Consider the following 22,786-nt stretch of genomic DNA (forward strand, 5'->3'; position numbering starts at 1 on the left):
GGAGTTTACACTTGTCACAGACCATGCACCTTTACAGTGGATGGCCCTACACAAGGAGTCCAACCCTTGAGTCACTAGGTGAATCCTTGATCTGCATTCTTATAAGTTCTCGCTCGTTCATCAGAAGAGCTCTAACCATACCAATGCTGATGCTGGTATGCTGCGATGCTCTTGCGTTTACGACCTCTTGGTGCAGGTCGTTCGACCCAACGGGTCTGGGTTGAGGGGGGGGGCCCTGTCACACACACATGTTTAGGAGACAATTAAAGGGATAAAATAGATGTAATTCCACACTGGGCCAGGAGATGGTAAAGTGTACTAATTCTCTCTCTCAATCCCTTGCAAACCATTCTCGGGAAATCCCACCTGTTTCTGGGATAGCCAACGACATCACTGCCACCTGATGACATTACTTCTTTTACTGGCCTTTAAAGCCACCATCTTTTTTCCAGTATATCAGTTCTATTTTGGACTCAGTTGTGTGAACATGTCTGTTCGTGCTAGTCATTTTTGCAGCAAGGAAATATTACATAGGTGGCTGCCCCAAACCTTCGCAATGTCTTTTTGTCATTCTTGTGACAACCATTCATGTGTGGGGTTGCATCTCAGGCAAGGGAGTGGGCTCACTCACAAATTTGTCTAAGAACACAGCCACAAATAAAGAATGGTGCCAAAATATCCTCCAAGAGCAACTTCTCCCAACCATTCAAGAACAGTTTGGTGACAAACAATGCCTTTTCCAGCATGATGGAGCACTGTGCCATAAAGCAAAACTTATAACTAAGTGGCTCAGGGAACAAAACATCGAAATTTTGGGTCTATGGTCAGGAAACTCCCCAGATCTTAATCCTATTGAGAACCTAAAGAGCCAGGTGGACAAACAAAACTCCACAAATTCTGACAAACTCCAAACATTGATTATGCAAGAATGGGCTGCCAACAGTCAGGATTTGGCCCAGAAGTTGACTGACAACATGCCAGGGTAAATTGCAGAGGTCTTGAAAAAGAAGGACCAACACTGCAAATATTGACTCTCTGCATGAACTTAATGTAATTGTCAATAAATGCCTTTGAAACTTATGTATGGTTGTAATAATACTGCAGTATAGCATAAAAACATCTGACAAAAAATGTAAAAAACACTGAAGCAGCAAACTTTGTGAAAACCAATACTTGTGTCATTCTCAAAACTTTTGGCCTTGACTGTACAGTCATCCAACTTTGCATATGGCTTCTGTTCTCTTTCTCCGATGTAGAACCCTCATCCTCATCTAAGTTCACCTCTGTTACACACGTGTTTATTTGAAAACTAACAGTGTCACATTGGCGGAAGCGTGAATGTGACTGAGATAAAAAAACTGAATAATAATAAAAACAATGCTAACCTTTACAAGTACCATAAATTTACAATGACTCAAATCAAATGTATGTTTTTACTCTATGATAGTAACAATAAGAGCAGCTCACTACTCAAAACGGTAAATGCAGGAAGGACCTGAAATCGAACCCATAACCTTCTGATTATGAGACAGCAGCTCATACTTCTGCACCGGCCAAACGGACATGTCAGCCTCGACCCCTAACCCAATTTCTTTTTCTTATTCTTATTCTTGAATAGAAGTACAGTTGTTTTGTTATACTTGTACCTTTTGTGAAAGTGTTTATTTGATAGTTGGGCTTCAGTCTTCACACATTATACATTTTATGTCAAAATTTTGTCATTAGTACTATAACATGCAAAAAGTTTCTGTTTTAGTTATGTGTTCAACATTTCTTGCCTCACTTTTCTTGTCACCCTACATTTATCCAGATTGTTGTAAACATGGAACACAGATGAAATATGTGTTTCAAATAACGATATACTACCCAATACAATTCCAGACCTACCTCACAGTCAGATAAACAGATCCGAGGTGGGTGAACTTTTTGTCCGACTTCAGCTGCATTGGTAGAGGGTGGGATAGCAGGCAGCTTGCTGCCAGTGCTGCTTGATACATTTGCAAAAAAAAAAGGCTGATGAGGTGGGAAAGAATTTAAGGTGGCCTGGGATTATGATTTTTTTCGTTGGCTTCAGTGATTCTAGTGTTAATTACCAGACTGTTTTTTAATCCAGGACTACTACATGGCTGAATATTTTAGGGTACTGAATCATTAATGATATATCTAAAACTGTACAGAGTGATACCCCAGCTAGTAATATTCATTTGGCCCACAACCATGCTAGGAAGTTACCTCAGTTTTGCTTAAGGTATGCACATATATTCGTATCTGCCCCCCGCTTTGAACAATGCTTATTTGTGCACAGACTGAGAAATGATGGTGTACCTAATGAAGTGGTCACTTTCTATATATTGAAAAAGGAAAATAAATAAGTTCTTTTTATATTGAAAAGGGCAAAATGAAGGTAAAATAAAAAAGATACTTAAAACACCAAAACAATTATCTCTCACCTTCTCCATCTGATTCAGCTTCCAGATCCATAAGAGTGGGAGCATTTGGCAGACTGTATAAAGAGTTCTCACTAAGAAACTTCAGATAAGATAAACTGTTTATCACCATTGAGCCTACAGGGACAGAAATGCCTGCAAAAGGAAAAAAGAGGAGAAGAGTCAGTGAGTAAGACCAGCTGAACTAATAATACACACTCACATACATATATGACTACTTCCGATACATTTTGGAACAAAGTGATTTGAATTTTATTTTATTTGGAATCATTCTAAACATTAATTTTTTGGCCTGTTCTTTGTCAGGCTGGTCTCCTTAGACTTGTTTGGCTACATTCACATTACCAAGCTGAAGTGACTCATACTTAATGTGGCAAAAATCTAATATTTTCAGGGATGTGTCGACAAAGAAATGTGATCTTTTCGAATCAGATTTGAGTCACTTTTATATGTATGTGACTAGCAGAAAACCCGCGCTTCGCAGCGGAGAAGTAGTGTGTTAAAGAAGTTATGAAAAAGAAAAGCAAACATTTTAAAAATAACGTAAGATAATTGTTAATGTAATTGTTTTTTCATTGATATGAGTGTTGTTGTCATATCTATCTATTTATATTATATATATATATATATATATATAGCAAAATACCTACGATTGGCAGCGAGAAGTAAAAAGAAAAGGAAACATTTTAATAATAACGTAACATGATTGACAATGTAATTGTTTTGTCATTGTCATGAGTGTTGCTGGCATATATATATATATATATATATATATATATATATATATATATATACACACACACACAGACACATATATAAACATATATATACATATAAACATATATATAAATATATATATATACACATCTATACACATATATATATAGTTATATATATACATATACACACATACATATATATACATATACATATATACACATACTGTATATATACACACACACATATATACATACTGTATATACAACATATACATATCTACATATATACTGTATATACACATATATATACAAATCTACATATATATATCTACATATATATATATTAGGTGGGACTCGATTAAAAAATTAATCCAATTAATTAGAGGCTGTGTAAGAATTAATCTTGATTAATCGTATGTAATCGACACGAATTTGCCCCAAATCGCAAATTTTTTTTTTTAATTTAAAACGGTTTTAGTGGGCTTACAGAATCAAATAATAGACATGGACATGAATATTGTAAACTGAAGCTGTTTTAATTTCTGAAAAAAGCTTTAAACTGCATTTGAATTCAAAACAGAAACAAAAATATCATCCCTGGTTAAAATTGGGCAGACTTAAAAATAAAGTGGTAGTTTAAGTACTTTAAGTACATTTTCAGAATAGTATTGTCTTTAAATAATAATAACCAAAATTTCAACATAAAGTGCAGTTTTTCTTCTTAAAAAATAAGTCAGAAACATAAAAGGTAATTTGACCAGCTTACTCTTTAAACTCTGAGTAACATTAGCCAAAATTATTTTGTACATTAGGCTAAAACAGTGTGATCATTGAACATTTTGTAATTAGATGTATTTAGAATTACTAACGGTCACGGAAGTCCAATGATCCCCAGTAAGAGCCACAAAGTCCGCTTTCTGTAATGCATCTAATTTTGCTTGCTTTTCAGTGTGCACAAAACCATGCTTTTATCAAGGCTTCGCTGGTAGTCGAAATGATCAGTCGAGGAACGCTTTATTCCGACTCTAACATTTTTGTAGCTGTGATGTGTGCATCAGTGTAATGGATGTACCAGGAAATCATGCATTGACAAAAGTTCCCGCTTGCTTGGAATTGAAAGTGTGATTAAATGCGCTATTTTTAACGCTATGGAGTACATGCATCGAAGCTTCTCAGCTGTGCTTGTGCTAAGAAAGGGAAAATTTTAAAAATAACGTAACATGATTCTGCTAACCTAATATTTTTCATACGCCCCAAACCAAGGAGATGCGAAGGTAAAATGAATCGGTAGCGCTGCACATAGTCAGTACACCCTCTCGAATCAACCTCAATGTCGGCGTTAGAGGCTTAAGACTCTACAATTAGCCACAGCGCGTGGCTTGTCTATGCTAAAGTATGTATTGTAGATCGGGTATATATATACATTTATATATATACCCGTACCGCAGTGGAGAAGTAGAAGTTATGAAAAGAAAAGGGAACATTTTAAAAATAACGTAACATGATTGTCAATATACAGTAATTGTTTTGTGAGTGTTATTGAATGTTGCTGTCATCAAGGATTTGATTATCATTATTTCTTTCAATCAGGCTCGTATTTGTAGGATGTGTTCAAGTTACATTCCGTGTTTGTCAATCGTTGTAAAGATAAGAGGTTTCATTCATCGATTAGTTCCTTACTGCATCAATAAACAGCTCGCCTTCCTTTTATCTGTGATGTGACAAACTGCATGCACGGGTTTTTTTACACTGTCTTCCTTTAGCAGGACATTCACTTTTTCCACCGTGTGCTTTGTTTCCGCAGTAGCTGCACTTATGAATATGATTGTATGTATAAGACGCTTCATATTTTTTGCTGCCTTCTCAATTGTGTAATTCGGTTTTGTTCAGCACTCTTTGGAACTGTTGCTTTTGTCTGCGCATTGCGCCAGTTCACGGAGCCGCTTGGTGTTCTTGCATCGAAGGTTCCCAGCTGTACTGGTGCCATCTCGTAATGTCAGCTAAGACCCGCACTTAAAAGTTTCTCTCGCAGTTTCAATGAGTTTGTGCCAAACACCACCCTGACCATCTCATCTTCCTCTGCATAAGCACAGTCCTTCACCCGTGAACATTTACCGGCAGTGTTTGTATTGGATTGCCGCTGATGGACGGCCTTATATGGGCAGGCACTAAATTACAAACGCTAGTGGCAGCCTGTCTATGAACTTAATTTAATATAAACTTACGGTTCACGCCGTGCTTTGTTTCCGCAGTAGCTGTACTTATGAATATGCTTGTATGCATCATTTGCTTCATAATGTTTTTCTGCCTTCTCAATTGTGAAATGGCGTTTTGTGCTCATCGCTGTTTGGAGTTCTTCCTTGTTCTCTACGTACTTACGTAGGAGGCGTGATGATGTCAAATGAAACCTCGCCCCCCACGGCCATCTCCAACTCAAGACTCCATTACATTATATGGGGAAAAATAGCTTCCAGTTATGACCCTTATGCGTAGAATTTCGAAATGAAACCTGCCCAACTTTTGTAAGTAAGCTGTAAGGAATAAGCCTGCCAAGTTTCAGCCTTCTACCTACACGGGAAGTTGGAGAATTAGTGATGAGTCAGTGAGTGAGTGAGTGAGTGAGTGAGGGCTTTGCCTTTTATTAGTATAGATTCAAGATTAATAGATATATGTATCCAATCCGTGGCCGCACGAGATAAATGAGAAAGATCACATCAGAATTCAAGTGTTCTTTTGCCTACATGCACGGACTCAGCGCTGCTGTTATTAAAAAGCACCAGCAGTGTGGCAAAACAACAGTGGAGGAGAGCTACAACCGTGACAATAGTCACAGTCCCACCACAGCTGGCTCATTTCTCGTACCCACACATCTATTGCTGCAGCAGTGCCAGCAATAGCTGCAAAAACAGCAAAAGCTAGCTGTCTGGCATTTTTTCACATTTACGATCTTATCATGTACAGCTGAAAAACTGTTTGCCACTCTCCACAGAAAAATGCTATGCCTACACTAGCTACTAGTGAGTTCATTTTGTCAGTTTAAATACTATGAGTCATTTCAGAAATATGACATTTTTTTGTTGACGGTGATGCAAATGACTCGTGCACAAATTTATCAATGTGCACATGTGTTCTGTTTCCGGGGACAGATGCTTTAACATTACAGTTAGATACTGTTACTCGTACTTATGAATGTGAACTGTCAAGATATGCAAATCTGTTCTGAGCCTAATTAATTAATTAATAATTTAATTAATAACTGAGCAATTAATGTGAACATAGCCTTTGTCATTGGTAGTCCTACCATTTCTGATAATACAGCTCTAAAGATCCCTAAGGCACACATGACTTCAAACACCAAGTTTGTTAGGATTGAAATAAATCTAAGCAAATCTTAACTGCAGCAGTTTGCCAGTGATGGTCTTGATAGAAAGTTGACCAAAACAGCCCAACCGGATATGGACTAAAAAAGCAACATGGAACACAGTGTATAATCACAACCTTATATTACATGGAAGACACGGACAGTGCTTGGCACTGACAGACTACGGGGATTGTACCCATTTTGAAAAAGAAAACAATTGTGTGAGTTACAGTTAGAGATGCATTAAAAAGTCTGTTGGCTGAATCTCTGATTCATCAAACAGTGGAACAATGTTTTGTTCTTGTGCAGTCATTTGGAAAAGCTTAACAATGTGCATCCCATTGTATCTTGCAGAGGATGCTACAAGAGTATGAAATCCTTAGGCAGCTGATGTGTGCTATTTGGTCCTTGCACTTATGGAGCAAGAATTGTTTGTATACATAGAATTAAGTCAAGCCTATTTAATGTGAGGGTTCTTCAGTTCTTGTTTTTCATGTACAGACAGTTTCAGAGTTTGCAGATGATGATGTTTTATTTGGTATTTTTGACTATAATCACAGGCATGCAGCTGACTGAGATGCAAATGTAATGAGAAGTAGCACCCAATAAATCCAAGGCTATAGTACATTACCCGGAAAAAAACAGCTTACACCTTTCAGCAACCACCATAAGCTGAGGATGTCAAGTATCTGTCGTCTTCCTCATGGTTGAAGGTTGAAGTGACTGCAAGACTGACAGCAAATTAGTGCATTGGCAACCATCAATGTCAGCTTTGCAGATATTGATAGTGAGCATGACCTTGATAACATAATGGGAGTACTTAAATCTTCATTTTAAGTTTTCATTTAAACAGTCAGTCTACATTCTTATCATCATATCTGTTTGGGACCTCTGGGTAGTAACTGAAAGTGTAACACAGTAAGTCCACTTAATGCACAAAGGTGCTGGGTTCACTCTCTGTGATGGGGAGGAGAAATACAGAAGAACCTCTGAAGAGATCCGGTGCTTTTAAAGAAAAAGAAGAAGAAAAAAAGCTAGTAGAGATACTGTGACCCTCACCGGGAAATGTAGATTTGCAGGGTAGTTTGACATTAAAGTTGTAGATAGAAGCAAAAATTATCCCTTCACATGACAAAATCTGTGTTGTTGGAACTGAAGTCTGTTACCAATGTACAGCATGGCAGTCATGAGAATTATGGGGAAAAAGCAGGTGTCCTCTAAGTATTGCTGAACCTTCTTTACATACTGTGGCACTAAAAAGATTGCTATTGGACAGACATCTTCACAAACTACAGGGAAATTTGTTTGAAAGAATTGCTAGCCATTGAAATCTATTTTAGTTTACCTATTATAGAACATCTGGACAACATGGAGGAATGAAGAGGTTTTTAAGTACCAGAAAGAAACGCGAAATATGACAATTCTGAGTAGAGGAAAAGTGCCTTTTTATGAGTATGTTATTTTTTAAATTAGGAATGCACAAAACAAAATGGAGAACTGGTTGTTTGGGTGGAATGAAAAAAGTACAAGGAATGCGTTATAAAAAAAAATCAATTGTTTAGAGAAATACACTTGAAAAAATGTGCCCACATTATACCTGTGCCTTCTCATCACTACCATTACCACCATATAGCAAGTCAAAGCGGCACTTAACAATATGTCAAAATGCATTTAAAGGTATGATGAAATGCATTTTATGATGTCTTAAAGTTAACTACAGATATCTGAAAGTGAATCTATTTCGGGATATATTAAATAACTCTTGTGTATTTTAATATATATGAATGTAATTCAAGATACTACAATATGACATCCTGTAAAACTGTGCATGTTTTCAATGGGACTTCCTATTATTTTTAAGATGTTGTGGCAGACGACCGGGGACCTTGCCCCACTGGGACGCCTGGAGAAGGGCAATATCTTACCTGAGGTGCAAGAGTGCAGTCCCCCTGGATTACATCGGGGTCACGGATTTGGAGCTTGGAAGCTCAACCCTGTTGCGGTCCGTAGCCACCGCCAGGGGACGCATGGACAATCACAGAGCCTTGGATGGCAGCACTTCTGCCACACCAGGAAGTGCGGCCAGAAGAGGAATCAACTGCATCTGGAGTGGTTCTGGGTGCCCATGCAGCACTTCTGCCACATCAGGAAGTGCTGCAGGAAGTTCATCAGGGTTCACCTGGAGCACATCCGGGTGCAACATAAAAGGGGCTGCCTCACTCCATTCGGGGAGCCGGAGTCAGGTGGCAGAGGACAGAGCTGGAGGGAGAGGAGTGGAGGTGGCAAAGGAAAAGAGAAGAAAGTAAAAGAAAGGACAGTGAGTTTGGAATGTTTGGTGCACTGTGCTGTGCGCAGGAAGAACTGTAAAAATAAATGTGTGTTTTGGCACATTTTGATTCCGTCTGTCTGTGCTCCGGGCATCTTCCACAATATCTTGAAAATTTTGGATATCTTAAATTGCACTGGAAGTTCTTTTAAGATGTCTTAAATGTGTATCTTAAAATGCATTTATTAACATACACAAAAAGCTACATTAACATGGAATTCAGGTATTTCAAAACACTCTGGATATTATTGAAATTAAAATTATAAGTAATGAACATCTTAGTTCAATTAAAAAGTTAAATTATATATTGCAATGGGTAGCTTTGGCATTAGTGAGTGTAACTGATAGCCTCAGGAAGTGTAAGAGTTAAATATTAAAAGCTAAAGCCTATATATCTTCTCTAAAGTAATCTGGAAAGCCACCACTTGTTACAAAAGCCATCCATCCATCCATTTCCCAACCCGTTGAATCCGAACACAGGGTCACGGGGGTCTGCTGGAGCTAATCCCAGCCAACACAGGGCACAAGGCAGGAACCAATCCTGGGCAGGGTGCCAACCCACCGCAGGACACACACAAACCCACCCACACACCAAGCACACACTAGGGCCAATTTAGAATCGCCAATCCACCTAACCTGCATGTCTTTGGACTGTGCGAGGAAACCGGAGCGCCCGGAGGAAACCCACGCAGACACGGGTAGAACATGCAAACTCCACGCAGGGAGGACCCAGGAAACGAACCCAGGTCTCCTAACTGTGAGGCAGCAGCGCTACCACTGCGCCACCGTGCCGCCCCCAGTTAAACAAATGAGACAAAAATATTATACTTGGTCATTTATTTATTAAGGAAAATGATCAAATATTACATATTTGTGAGTGGCAAAAGTATGTGAACCTTTGCTTTCAGTATCTGATGTGAGCCCCCTTTGCAGCAATAACTGCAACTAAACGTTTCCGGTAACTTTTGATCATTCCTGCACACCGGCTTGGAGGAATTTTAGTCCATTCCTCCATACAGAAGAGCTACAACTCTGGGATGTTGGTGGGTTTCCTCACATTAACTGCTCGCTTCAGGTCCTTCCACAACATTTTGATTGGATTAAGGTCAGGACTTTGACTTGGCCATTCCAAAGCATTAACTTTATTTTTCTTTAACCATTCTTTGGTGGAACGAATTGTGTGCTTAGGGTCGTTGTCTTGCTGCATGCCCCACCTTCTCTTGAGATTCAGTTCACTGACAGATGTCCTGACATTTTCCTTTAGTAATCTCCGATATAATTCAGAATTCATTGTTCCATCAATGAAGGCAAGCCGTCCTGGCCCAGATGCAGCAAAGGCCCAAACCATGATAATACCACCACCATGTTTTACAGATGGGATAAGGTTCTTATGCTGGAATGCAGTGTTTTCCTTTCTCCAAACATAACACTTTTCATTGAAACCAAAAAGTTCTATTTTGGTCTCATCAGTCCACAAAACATTTTTCCAATAGCCTCCTGGTTTGTCCACGTGATCTTTAGCAAACTGCACACGAGCAGCAATGTTTTTTTTGGAGAGCAGTGGCTTTCTCCTTGCAACCCTGCCATGCACACCACCATTGTTCAGTGTTCTTCTGATGGTGGACTCATGAACATGAACATTAGCCAATGTGAGAGAGGCCTTCAGTTGCTTAGAAATTACCCTGGGGTCCTTTGTGACCTCGCCGACTATTACACGCCTTGCTCTTGGAGTGATCTTTGTTGGTCGACCACTCCTGAGGAGGGTAACAATGATCTTGAATTTCCTCCATTTGTACACAATCTGTCTGACTGTGGATTGGTGGAGTCCAAACTCTTTAGAGATGGTTTTGTAACCTTTTCCAGCCTGAAAACGTGTTGTTAAGAGCAGACTTTGATAGATCCCTGTTCTTTAAATAACACAGGGTGCTCACTCACACCTGATTGTCATCCCATTGATTGAAAATACCTGACTCTAATTTCACCTTCAAACTAACTGCTAATCCTAGAGGTTCACATACTTTTGCCACTCACAAATATGTAATATTCTATCATTTTCCTTAATAAATAAATGAACACGTATAATATTTTTGTCTCATTTGTTTAACTGGTTTCTCTTTATCTACTTTCAGGATTTGAGTGAAAATCTGATGATGTTTTAGGTCATATTTATGCAGAAATATAGAAAATTCTAAAGGGTTCACAAACTTTCAAGCACAACTGTTAAAGAATACATTGATAAAATTTACAAGTTAGAGGGAAGGAATGTGACAGGTAAATAGAGGATGGGATGGCTCCTTAGGTCAGGTGGCCAATACAGTATGTGCTTTGGGTCAAGCTACTGGTGGCCATTAATGGGAAAATTACATCCATTTAGAAACGTATCAATTTTAATTAGGTATTAGAAAAACACAGGGATGTTGCAGTCAGATAATGATAAGAAAAATATACAGAGTGAGATAATCTTATGATAAGAAATTGTATTATAAACAAGGCATTGCCATGCTTACGACACTCACTTCAATGAACTGAGATGGCTTCTATGCAATAAAGTCTAAATTCTGACTTCCTATCCAGAAACTAAGCGTGGATACATTTTTAGATATCTCAAATTCATTACCCAATATGTTAAAATAGCATTATTCTCCACTTGAGAAAGCTTAGAATATATTTTAAGATATCTCAAATTGTATATCAAGATATCTGAAATACATCTCTCTATTATAAAAATAAATCTTGGAAGGAGACGAGACGTGATTGGCACAGAGACAAACTTTCATGTCCCACGAGACGAGTCTTCGTGCAAAAAGATGTATCCACACCCAGGGCTGGAAGCCCCATGAGACAAGAGCCTATGCAAAAAGATTTGGAAAAGTCCTGCCCATATAACCACACACACGGTTCAATCATGTCTCACTTGTGTGAATGCTATTGTCAGACACATTTCTTGTAGAGAAAAAGAAATGATATTCACTCACGGGCAGTTATACATTGTGTTGTCACAATGTGATTCCAAACAAAGAATCAAAGTTCATTGCCATTTTGATGAAAAGGTAAAAGCAAAAAGAGATTGAATATATGGACATAGGTGATATGACTTAAAAAGTCACGTGGCATGGCGGCAGCAATCCAGCAGCTAATCGAGCAAAGAGGAGGTAAAAAAAAAAACTGTATATGTTTCCCATTGTATCATCGTTTAAGAGGGGATGTCGGAGGAATGACCGCATCTCCTTGGGTTGCGTTCTACCCCCCTCTTCACAACGCGAGCAGCAGAGACGCGAAGTGGCTGGTGCGTAGTGCAGGCTGGGGGTTTAGGTGAGCGAAGCAAGCAGGGAACAAAGCCCCCTAGTTTAATTTATGTTTAAAAACACAATAGGTTATTTCAAGATATTTAAATATAATTTTCAGATATCTAAAATATATACTGCACAAAACAATTTCAAACAATATTAAATTAACCAGAAAGTCCAATTAAAATAGGAAATATAACAGTTAATGATTCTGAAATAACTTGAAATGATTTTCAGGTATCTTAAAATGCATACAATTTTCAGGTATCTTAAAATGCAAACAAGGCCCACTTGAGATATCTGAAAACATAGTTGTCATCTATGGGGGCTGAACCCAGGATTCTGCAGCAATGCTAGAAAAATGTCACAATTGTAAAAAATGAGTTGAAAAGTCTATAGCAGATGCATGTTTTCCCAGGCTACCAGTTGTGGTCGATAGGGGCGCTCTCGCTCCCTTGAACCCCTGTCCACGACTCCAAACACCAGGTAGAAGTCCTCAAATTGACTTTATTCAATCGCCACAGTGCACAAAGCACACTCTCCACCACAATACTCATATAAATCACAATACTAATTCACAAATACAATCCTCCACTTCCAGACGCGTTGCCACCCTTCCACCCAGCTCAGCTCGTCCGTCTGAGATTTCCCACAGTCCTTTATACTCCTTGACCCGGAAGCGTTTCACCCTCTCTGTCCATGTGACCTGGAACACTTCCGGTCAGATAAAATCCTTCTTTTCTTTACCCAGGAAGCACATCGTTCCCTTTGTCCACGTGACTATGACGTACTTCCTGGGCGTAAGGCAAATAGTCTCTGGGCCTCCCTGCAGCGACTCCTGGCGGCCCCCATGTTATACAGCAGGGCTGTGCATTAAAAGTCCATTGTCCATAATTCCCTGCTGGCATTCGGGGCACCTCTATGCTGCAAGGAGGGCTCCATCTGGTGGCCTGGGGGTATTGGCCGGGATGAACGGCTGGCCATGTACCACACAGTATCTATTCTAATTTTGAAAAATCAACAAAAATAAATTTGTCTGACAAATGCGACCTAACAGACAACCATGAATACAAGCTACTTGCTGAATGTTGACATACTAACTTAAAATTCTTCACAGGCATTACGTATGCAAATTCTTTAGCTCAAAGTTGCTAGTGCTCACAGATGCTTTGAGTGGAATCATACTGTTGGAACTGTATATAGAATCTTGTGGTCATGAGAGAGGAGCCAGGACTGGTGGGAACAACATGTGGAGATGCCTGATGCAAAATAGTGGTTTCACAATTTTAGAAGGTCAAGGGAGATATTTGATTTCTTATGGAAAAACCTGTTTGAAATACTGTACTTTCTTATAAGATAAACTTGAGACACAACATTTTAGAAAACACATGGCAAATGTGGACTTTATTTATTCATTTAGCTTTTGAATTTCACATTTCCCTAAAAAGATTAAATCTGTGTCACACAAGAGGTCCTGACCGAAGATTTCAGGTAGATATTTGGACTCTGCATATGTATCAGTATCAGTATGGCCTCCACTAATACTATGATGTTGAAACTCCACAAAGTAAAGTATATTTATTAGTTTATTCTTCTAGTATAAACTTCCTTTAATTTGAAAAAAGACACATCCATTGACTGACAGGCATAATGGCAGCAACGAATTGAACATTAACAATGTATGAGCTAAACAATTCCAGAAGCTTCAAAGTGATGAACTTTGCCCACATTTATCATCACTAATAATGAAAATAATGAAGATTTTTACAAAGGATACATGAAGCTGTTTGTTTACTTACCGTTATACTTGACGTTCACAGTTTTCCTGATAAAATAAAGTATTCCAGATTTTTCTGTTTCCTCATTGTTTTCAGTCTGTCAAAATAACACTGTGTAGCCTACTCCAAGCATGCAGAAGATTTTTTAACTAAGATTGACATCATATGTTAAAGGACTGCAAATGATTCACTTTCAAATGGTTACATACATTTCTTTCTGTATGCTGCAGGGATTTCTTGATAGAGCACTTAAACTGTGGGAGTTTCAGACAGGCATTCGTCCCCATTCAAGCATCAGATTTCTTATGTAATGTGCAGGTTGTTATGCGGTTTGATTTTTAAAATGCTTACAGCATTTTATTTTTACTTACAATGTTCTTCCCGTGTCTGCGTGGGTTTCCTCCCACAATCCAAAGACATGCAGGTTAGGTGGATTGGCGATTCTAAATTGGCCCTAGTGTGTGCTTGGTGTGTTGGTGTGTTTGTGTGTGTCCTGCGGTGGGTTGGCACCCTGCCCAGAATTGGTTCCTGCCTTGTGCCCTGTGTTGGCTGGGATTGGCTCCAGCAGACCCCCGTGACCCTGTATTCGGATTCAGCGGGTTAGGAAATGGATGGATGGATGTTTATTTTCTAACCACTGCCTGGACAAGCAATGGCCCTTCACAAACCTGAACTGTAAGATCAGGGAATAACAGGGATAAATTAATACATTTTAGATGGTTCATTGCAGTCAATACTTTTGTCTAATGTCAAAAATCAATTTCTTTGCTAAAAGTAAACGACCTTAAAAAACCACAGAATAATATCTTTGTAACATGAAGAAATAAATAAGGGAAAATAAAACATTAGTTTATAAATAAAGTTTGAATTGGGAAGGAAGCTTAAAAAACATATTAAGACATACTGGGGGTGCAAAGGACCATAACAGAGTTTACATACAATAGTGATGGATGGGAAGAGTGATTGACTCACGGAGGAGCCGTGAAGTACAAGGGAAGGATTGATGTTAGTCATTTTCAGCAAATTGCTTGTATGAGCTGACAGTACAAAGAAATTGGTTAATTCCCCAGCCTAATACTTAGTGTCATATTTAACAATAAGAAAAGCTGCAAAGAGGCCATTTGGCCAGGGTTTTTCTGCCATTTTGCTTATAAACATTAGAATGGCACTTAGGCCTTTAATTTAAGTAACTTTAAGTAAATGATATGGGGAAACATATATTAGAATTGGCTCTTTACATCTAAAATTAAAAGTGACTCTTTATGGTGCTGTGCGTTTGTGTATAGTTGCCTAGATATATAGTTGTTTACATATTAGACAGGAGTTACAGTGTTTTTCTGAGGTACATTACTCAGCAATTTACAGTGCATCCGGAAAGTATTCACAGCAAATCACTTTTTCCACATTTTGTTATGCTACAGCCTTATTCCAAAATGGATTAAATTCATTTCTTTCCTGAGAATTCTACACACAACACCCCATAATGGCAATTTGAAAAAAGTTTACTTGATGTTTTTGCAAATTTATTAAAAATAAAAAAACTGAGAAATCACATGTACATAAGTATTCACAGCCTTTGCTCAATACTTTGTCGATGCACCTTTGGCAGCAAGTTTCAGAATTCAAGTCTGGGCTCTGGCTGGGCCACTCCAGGACATTCACAGAGTTGTCCTGAAGCCACTCCTTTGATATCTTGGCTGTGTGTTTAGGGTCGTTGTCCTGCTGAAAGATGAACCGTCGCCCCAGTCTGAGGTCAAGAGCGCTCAGGTTTTCATCCAGGATGTCTCTGTACATTGCTGCAGTCATATTCACCTTTATCCTGACTAGTCTCCCAGGTCCTGAAAAACATTCCCACAGCATGATGCTGCCACCACCATGCTTCACTGTAGGGATGGTATTGGCCTGTTGATGAGCGGTGCCTGGTTTCCTCCAAACGTGACGCCTGGCATTCACACCAAAGAGTTCAATCTTTGTCTCATCAGACCAGAGAATTTGTTTCTTATGGTCTGAGAGTCCTTCAGGTGCCTTTTGGCAAACTCCAGGCGGGCTGCCATGTGCCTTTTACTAAGGAGTGGCTTCCGTCTGGCCACTCTACCATACAGGCCTGATTGGTGGATTGCTGCAGAGATGGTTGTCCTTCTGGAAGGTTCTCCTCTCTCCACAGAGGACCTCTGGAGCTCTGACAGAGTGACCATCGGGTTCTTGGTCACCTACCTGACTAAGGCCCTTCTCCCCCGATTGCTCAGTTTAGATGGCCGGCCAGCTCTAGGAAGAGTCCTGGTGGTTTCAAATTTCTTCCACTTACGGATGATGGAGGCCACTGTGCTCATTGGGACCTTCAAAGCAGCAGAAATTTTTCTGTAACCTTCCCCAGATTTGTGCCTCGAGACAATCCTGTCTCAGAGGTCTACAGACAATTCCTTTGACATCATGCTTGGTTTGTGCTCTGACATGAACTGTCAACTGTGGGACCTTATATAGACAGGTGTGTGCCTTTCCAAATCATGTCCAATCAATTGAATTTACTATAGGTGGACTCAAATTAAGATGCAGAAACATCTCAAGGATGATCAGGGGAAACAGGATGCACCTGAGCTCAATTTTAAGCTTCATGGCAAAGGCTGTGAATACTTATGTACATGTACTTTCTCAATTTTTTTATTTTTAATAAATTTGCAAAATCTCAAGTAAACTTTTTTCACGTTGTCATTATGGGGTGTTGTGTGTAGAATTCTGAGGAAAAAAATGGAACTTAATCCATTTTGGAATATGGCTGTAACATAACAAAATATGGAAAAAGTGATGCGCCGTGAATACTTTCCAGATGCACTGTAAATACTAGGTTCTTTAAACAGATCACAGATCACTGCAGAAGCCACAGTTCAGAGGGGTGGTCGATTTTTATTAACATGCAACCTATTAAACAAAAGCGGTATAATAGCTAACTTTGTAGTGTGTGCAGCTTCGTATCTAAATTCAGTACAAATTACAATTATTTGATACTAGCAAAATACCTGCGCTTCGCAGCGGAGAAGTAGTGTGTTAAAGAAGTAATGAAAAAGAAAAGGAAACATTTTAAAAATAACCTAACATAATTGTCAATGTAATTGTTTTGTCACTGTTATGAGTGTTGCTGTCATATATATATATATATATATATATATATATATAAACACACACACACACATATAAACATATACATATCTACATATATACTCACATACATATACACACATATATATGTGTGTGTGTGTGTATACTGTATATATATCTATGTGTATATATATATATATATGTGTGCGTGTGTATATATATATCTGTGGGTGTGTATATATATATATATATATATATATATATATATTGAAATTGTTTTACTGTCAAATAATGCAAAGAGTATGCAACACGTGTTTTGCTCTAATTCTGGGCTCATCAGCCGTACACACTCACTGCACTCCCCATTGGGAATCGAACCTCGGATGTCAGCGCTAGAGGCGAAGACTCTTGCGTTGCGCAATGGCGTGTGGTTTGTTTATTTGACAGTATGTAGATAGGGGTAATTACATTCAAGGCATTCGTATTCTGAATCAAAATCTGACTGTAAGGGTGGTCACCTACCAGGTAACGCTTGTGGTTGGTCAGCAAGTTGGCTAAAATCCACCACGGTGCCCTCTTTCAGTTGCGAGAAGCAGATCATAGAATGGTTGAAATAGTTTTACTGTCAAATAATGCAAAGAGTACGCAACACTTGTTTCGCCCTAATTCTGGGCTCATCAGGCGTACACACTCACTGCACCACCCTTGGGAATCAAACCTCGGACGTCAGTGCTAGAGGCAAAGCATCTTACGTTGCGCCACGGCATGTGGTTCGTTTATTTGACAGTATGTAGATCGGGGTATATATTGTCACGAACGAGCGCATGGGGAGCAGTTTAAGGACTCGGACCACATCGCGACAACCCATGCCGAGGGACAGAGGCGGCGCACTAACCTTTCTCTTCTTATCTCATCAGCCAGAACGAGAATGCGCTGCCATAAGAGAGCCCGGGGTAAACAAAAAGAAGCCATACTTCCGGGTTCCTGTCATCCCTCCAGTCCCAAGATGATGACGTCGGTATCCCAACGTGCATCTGAGTTCTCCCACCATCCCTGATTCAATTTCCTGTCCCTCTGTATAAATGTTCCCCTATTTTTCTGTAATATTGTCTGGTGTGACCATTTACTTTGTATTGTGGAGACAGTACTCTATTTAAGTTCAAGAAAACCAGGGTGGAAACACCAAAAGTTCACTTTGTGTAACTTTATTTCTTTACAGATTGGCGTAGTCGGCAGGATAAAGCCCGAAGATAACAGAAGGGCAAGACCTGAACGCGGTACTAAATACCTTGGCAAATGAACTCCAGGCCGTCAAGATGGATCAAGTCACCACACAGACAGAGCTCGATTGAACAAAGAGACGGTTGGCAGCAGCGGAGGCTGCAAGGCCCGAAAACGCAAGACCTCCACCTACTCAAAATGTTCCCCTTACAGAAACCGATGACCTGGAAGCATACCTGACCGTCTTTGAGAGGACCGTGGCCAGAAATCAGTGACCAAGAGCGGAATGGGCGTCCATCTTGGCTCCCTACCTGAAGGGACCGGCGCTGCGGGCCTATCATGATCTCCCTGAGGAGGAAGCCGCCCAATACGACATCCTGAGAGCCGAGTTGTATAAAAGGTATGGCATTACCTCCGGCCAGCATGCAAGGGTTTGGAGGGTTTGGCGGCATTGGCGGTTCAACCCGGAACTTCCAGCTAGGGCCCAGGCGTTCGAGTTCTTGGGCAAACTCGGGAGATGGATACGGCCAGATGTTAATCAAGCCCGCCAGGTGGTTGAACAGGTGACCTGTGAGGCGTTAGTATATGCCATGCCAGACTACCTCGCCCAGCAGGTCCGGAGGCATTCCTACCGGGATATGAACTGCCTCCTGGAGGTTTTGGAGCGACAGCTGGTGGTTAACCAAATGGGGGGGTCTGAGAAGCCTGCGCGCATGGCCCGACAGGGACAGGTTGCCACACAGGAGGCCCCCCGTCGTGCTACCATTCCAGAGCCGCCAGCAAAGATGAAAGACCGGGTGCTCACCCCGCCGCGCTGTTTCAAGTGTGGTGAGGTGGGACACATTCTTCCCACCTGCCCCCTCAATGCGGAACCGAAGGACTGCAGCTACGCGAGAGGAGAGAGGTACTGTGCGCCGACAAACCCTCTGGCACTGGTACATACGGGAATGGTCTTGGTGAATGGGCACTCGGTGTTGGCTTTGTTTGATTCCGGGAGCAATATCACCATTGTTGCTCACCGTTATGTTTTACCGCAATAGTGGATCACTAAGAAAACAAATATAAAATGTGTGCATGGAGATACTAGATCATACAGGTCTGCAAGGTGCTATATAATATGGAAAGGAACTCCGAAACAACTTTTAGTCGCAGTGTTACGCAAACCCCCCTATCCAGTTATATTAGGACAAGATCGGTCTAAAATTAACTGCAGTAAAGCTGTCACCACTCCCGTTCACAAACTGGGTCTACTTATGGAATGTCAGGGGACTCTCCAAACTGCTCCCACGCTGTGCCCAACAGCAACTGACATGGACGGCCTGGGGGAATGCCTTTCAGGGACATACCCCATGCCGGAAACACAACAGAGTGGGGTTACGCCTCGGAAGGACGCTGCTCCAGGCCTAACCCCTGGTGATTTAGCCGGCCTAGACTTTCAATTTCGCTCTACGCCGGCATCTTTCAAAAGAGAACAGTGGAATGACGATTCCCTGAAGTTTGCCCAGAATGCTGTTGTATCCGCTGACGACCTAGCGTCATTAGATTCCACACCTCCGGGATACTACTTTGTCTTAGAAAATGACTTGTTATACCAAGTTGCGGAACACGAAGGCGAGGTACGGAAGTTGCTGTTAGTGCCATGAACCTACCGGCGGGAGGTCTGTGAACTAGCACATGCCCACCTCTTAGGTGTCCACCTCGGGGCCGAAAAAACATTGGAAAGGATTAAACTCCGATTGTATTGGCCCGGGATCAATGAGGAGGTCCGCCGTTTCTGTCAGTCTTGCCCAGTCTGTCAGTTACGTCAGATTCCTAGGAGGGGCCGAGCTCCTCTAATCCCGATTCCCCTTATTGACGGCCCTTTTGAGAGGATCGGAGTCAATCTCGTTGGACCCCTAGAGCTTTTGGCCAGAGGCCATCAATATATATTGGTCATGATGGATTATGCAACCCGGTATCCTGAGGCAGTTCCCCTGAGAGCTGCTAATACCAAAAATGTTGCACGGGAATTGGTAGGATTATTTTCCCGAGTGGGCATACCTAAAGAAATCCTTACGGATCAAGGTACGCCCTTTACTTCGGATACGTTCAGGGAGGTGGCCAAGTTACTCCATATTAAGCATCTCAAAATGTCTGTTTATCACCCTCAGACGGACGGGTTGGTAGAAAGGTTTAACCAAACCCTTAAACAGATGCTCCGTAAGGTAGTCAACACGGACGGAAGGAATTGGGACCAGCTTCTGCCTTTAGTGCTTTTTGCATATCGAGAGGTGCCTCAAGCCTCTTCAGGATTTTCCCCATTTGAACTTTTATATGGTCGCCAGCCCCGGGGCATTTTGGATTTACTAAAAGAAGGTTGGGAGGGGGAGGCATTTCCCAACATAAACCTGTTGGAATATATCAGGCCTATACTAAAGGACCACATGTCTCGGGCTCAAGCAGTGCAAGCCCCGAATTATAATAGGAACTCCTCCCTTCGAGAATTTCAACCGGGGGATCGTGTGCTGGTGCTTGTGCCCACCTCCCACTCAAAACCGCTAGCCCATTGGCAGGGCCCGTACGAGGTTAAAGAAAGAAAAGGACTCGTTGACTATTTGGTTAGCCAACCAAATCGTCGACCGACTGAGAGGGTGTATCATGTAAACTTGTTAAAGTTGTGGAAATCTAGGGAGGAGCAACCTCCTTCTGAGGTCACCCTCTCCCTTTTCTCCAAAAATATATCGCTTAACCTCGACAACAATTTGACGCCCCTCCAACGACAGGAGCTTGAGCGAGCAATCCTGTCCGTCCCGGAAGTGGTCAGCGAAGCACCAGGTCGGACTGCGCTGATTCAGCACGATATTGTGACAGATCCGGGAGTAGTTATCCGGGAAAGACCTTATCGCCTCCCGGAGGCAAAAAGGACTGAGGTAGAGCTGGACATTCAATGGATGCTGGACATGGAGATTATCGAAGAGAGTCACAGCCCGTGGTCCAGACCCATTGTCCTCGAGTCCAAACCGGACGGCTCCTGGAGATTTTGCAATGACTTCAGACGTCTTAATCAGGTCTCCAAGTTTGACGTCTATCCCATGCCCCGAGTTGACAAGCTACTCGAGAAATTGGGAACAGCTGACTACACTTGATATGACCAAGGGTACTGGCAAATTCCCTTAACGGCATCCGCTAAAGAAAAAAACGCTTTCAGTACCCCTAGTGGACACTGGCAATACAAGGTTCTCCCATTCGGGCTGCACGGGGCACCGGCAACCTTCCAACGTCTGGTAGATAGAGTGCTAAGGCCCCACCAGTCTTATTGTGCCACGTACCTCGATGACGTCGTCAATTTTTTCCGGCACCTGGGAGGAACATGTATTACAGGTTTATGCCGTCCTCCTGACACTAGCGAAAGCCGGCCTACAGATCAACCCCCGGAAGTGCTTCTTTAGGTTGGCCGAGGCCAAATATTTGGGCTACCTGGTAGGAGGGGGGATGGTGAAGCCACAGTGCTCAAAAATAAAAGTCATCTTAGAATGGCCCCGTCGATACTCAAGAAACAGGTGCAGACTTTCTTGGGGTTAGCGAGTTATTACCGCCGGTTTGTACCTCGCTTCTCTGAGCGGGCAGCACCCTTGATTTGTTTGACAAAGAAAAGGGCCCCTTTTCATGTGGTGTGGAATGAAGCCGCGGAACAAGCATTCAGTGACTTAAAACAGGCCCTCACTTCGGCACCTATTTTGAGAACACCTAACTTTTCACTTCCTTTTTTCCTCCAGACCGATGCTTCGGACACAGGCCTCGGCGCCGTGTTGAGCCAAAGTATCAACGGTGTTGAACACCCCGTGATGTACCTGAGCCGGAAACTGTTAGACCGCGAGATGAGGTATGCGGTGGTGGAACGGGAAGCCCTGGCAATCAAGTGGCCGGTAACTCACCTGCGGTAATACCTGCTGGGTCGGGAATTCACCCTGGTGACGGACCATGCTGCCCTCCAGTGGATGGCTCTTCATAGGGAATCGGATCCTCGGGTTACCAGGTGGTTTTTGGACCTGCAGCCATACAAGTTCACTGTCACTTATCGCCGGGGTAACCTTCAGGCCAACGCGGATGCACTCTCACGGGCTCACGACCTCTTGGTTCGGGCCACCCGACCTGCTGGGTCTGGTGTAGAGGGGGGGTCATGTCACGCACGAGCGTATGGGGAGAAGTTTAAGCACTCAGACCACATCGCGACAACCCATGCCGAGGGACAGAGGCGGCGCACTAACCTTTCTCTTCTTATCTCATCAGCCAGAACGAAAATGCGCTGCCGTAAGGGAGCCCGGGGTAAACAAAAGGAAGCCATACTTCCAGGTTCCTGTCGTCCCTCGAGTCCCAAGATGATGACGTCAGTATCCCAACGTGCATCTGAGTTCTCCCAGCATCCCTGATTCAATTTCCTGTCCCTCTGTATAAATGTTTCCCTATTTTTCTATAATATTGTCCGGTGTGACCATTTACTTTGTATTGTGGAGACGGTACTCTATTTAAGTTCAAGTAAACCAGGGTGGAAATCCTAAAAGTTCACTTTGTGTG

General features: G+C 41.6%; 1 protein-coding gene across 1 annotated transcript in view; it reads right to left on the reverse strand.

The window, feature by feature from the left end:
* tpgs2 (tubulin polyglutamylase complex subunit 2) overlaps nucleotides 1–22,786 on the reverse strand; it is a 163,271-nt gene that overhangs the window by 64,097 nt on the left and 76,388 nt on the right. Inside the window, exon 4 of the mRNA XM_039759110.1 lies at nucleotides 2,451–2,582. Within this exon, the coding sequence (XP_039615044.1) occupies nucleotides 2,451–2,582 (132 nt within the window). The remainder of the gene's footprint in view (nucleotides 1–2,450; nucleotides 2,583–22,786) is intronic.

Source organism: Polypterus senegalus, chromosome 7 (assembly GCF_016835505.1).
Source record: "Polypterus senegalus isolate Bchr_013 chromosome 7, ASM1683550v1, whole genome shotgun sequence".
In the NCBI taxonomy this organism is placed as follows: domain Eukaryota; kingdom Metazoa; phylum Chordata; class Cladistia; order Polypteriformes; family Polypteridae; genus Polypterus; species Polypterus senegalus.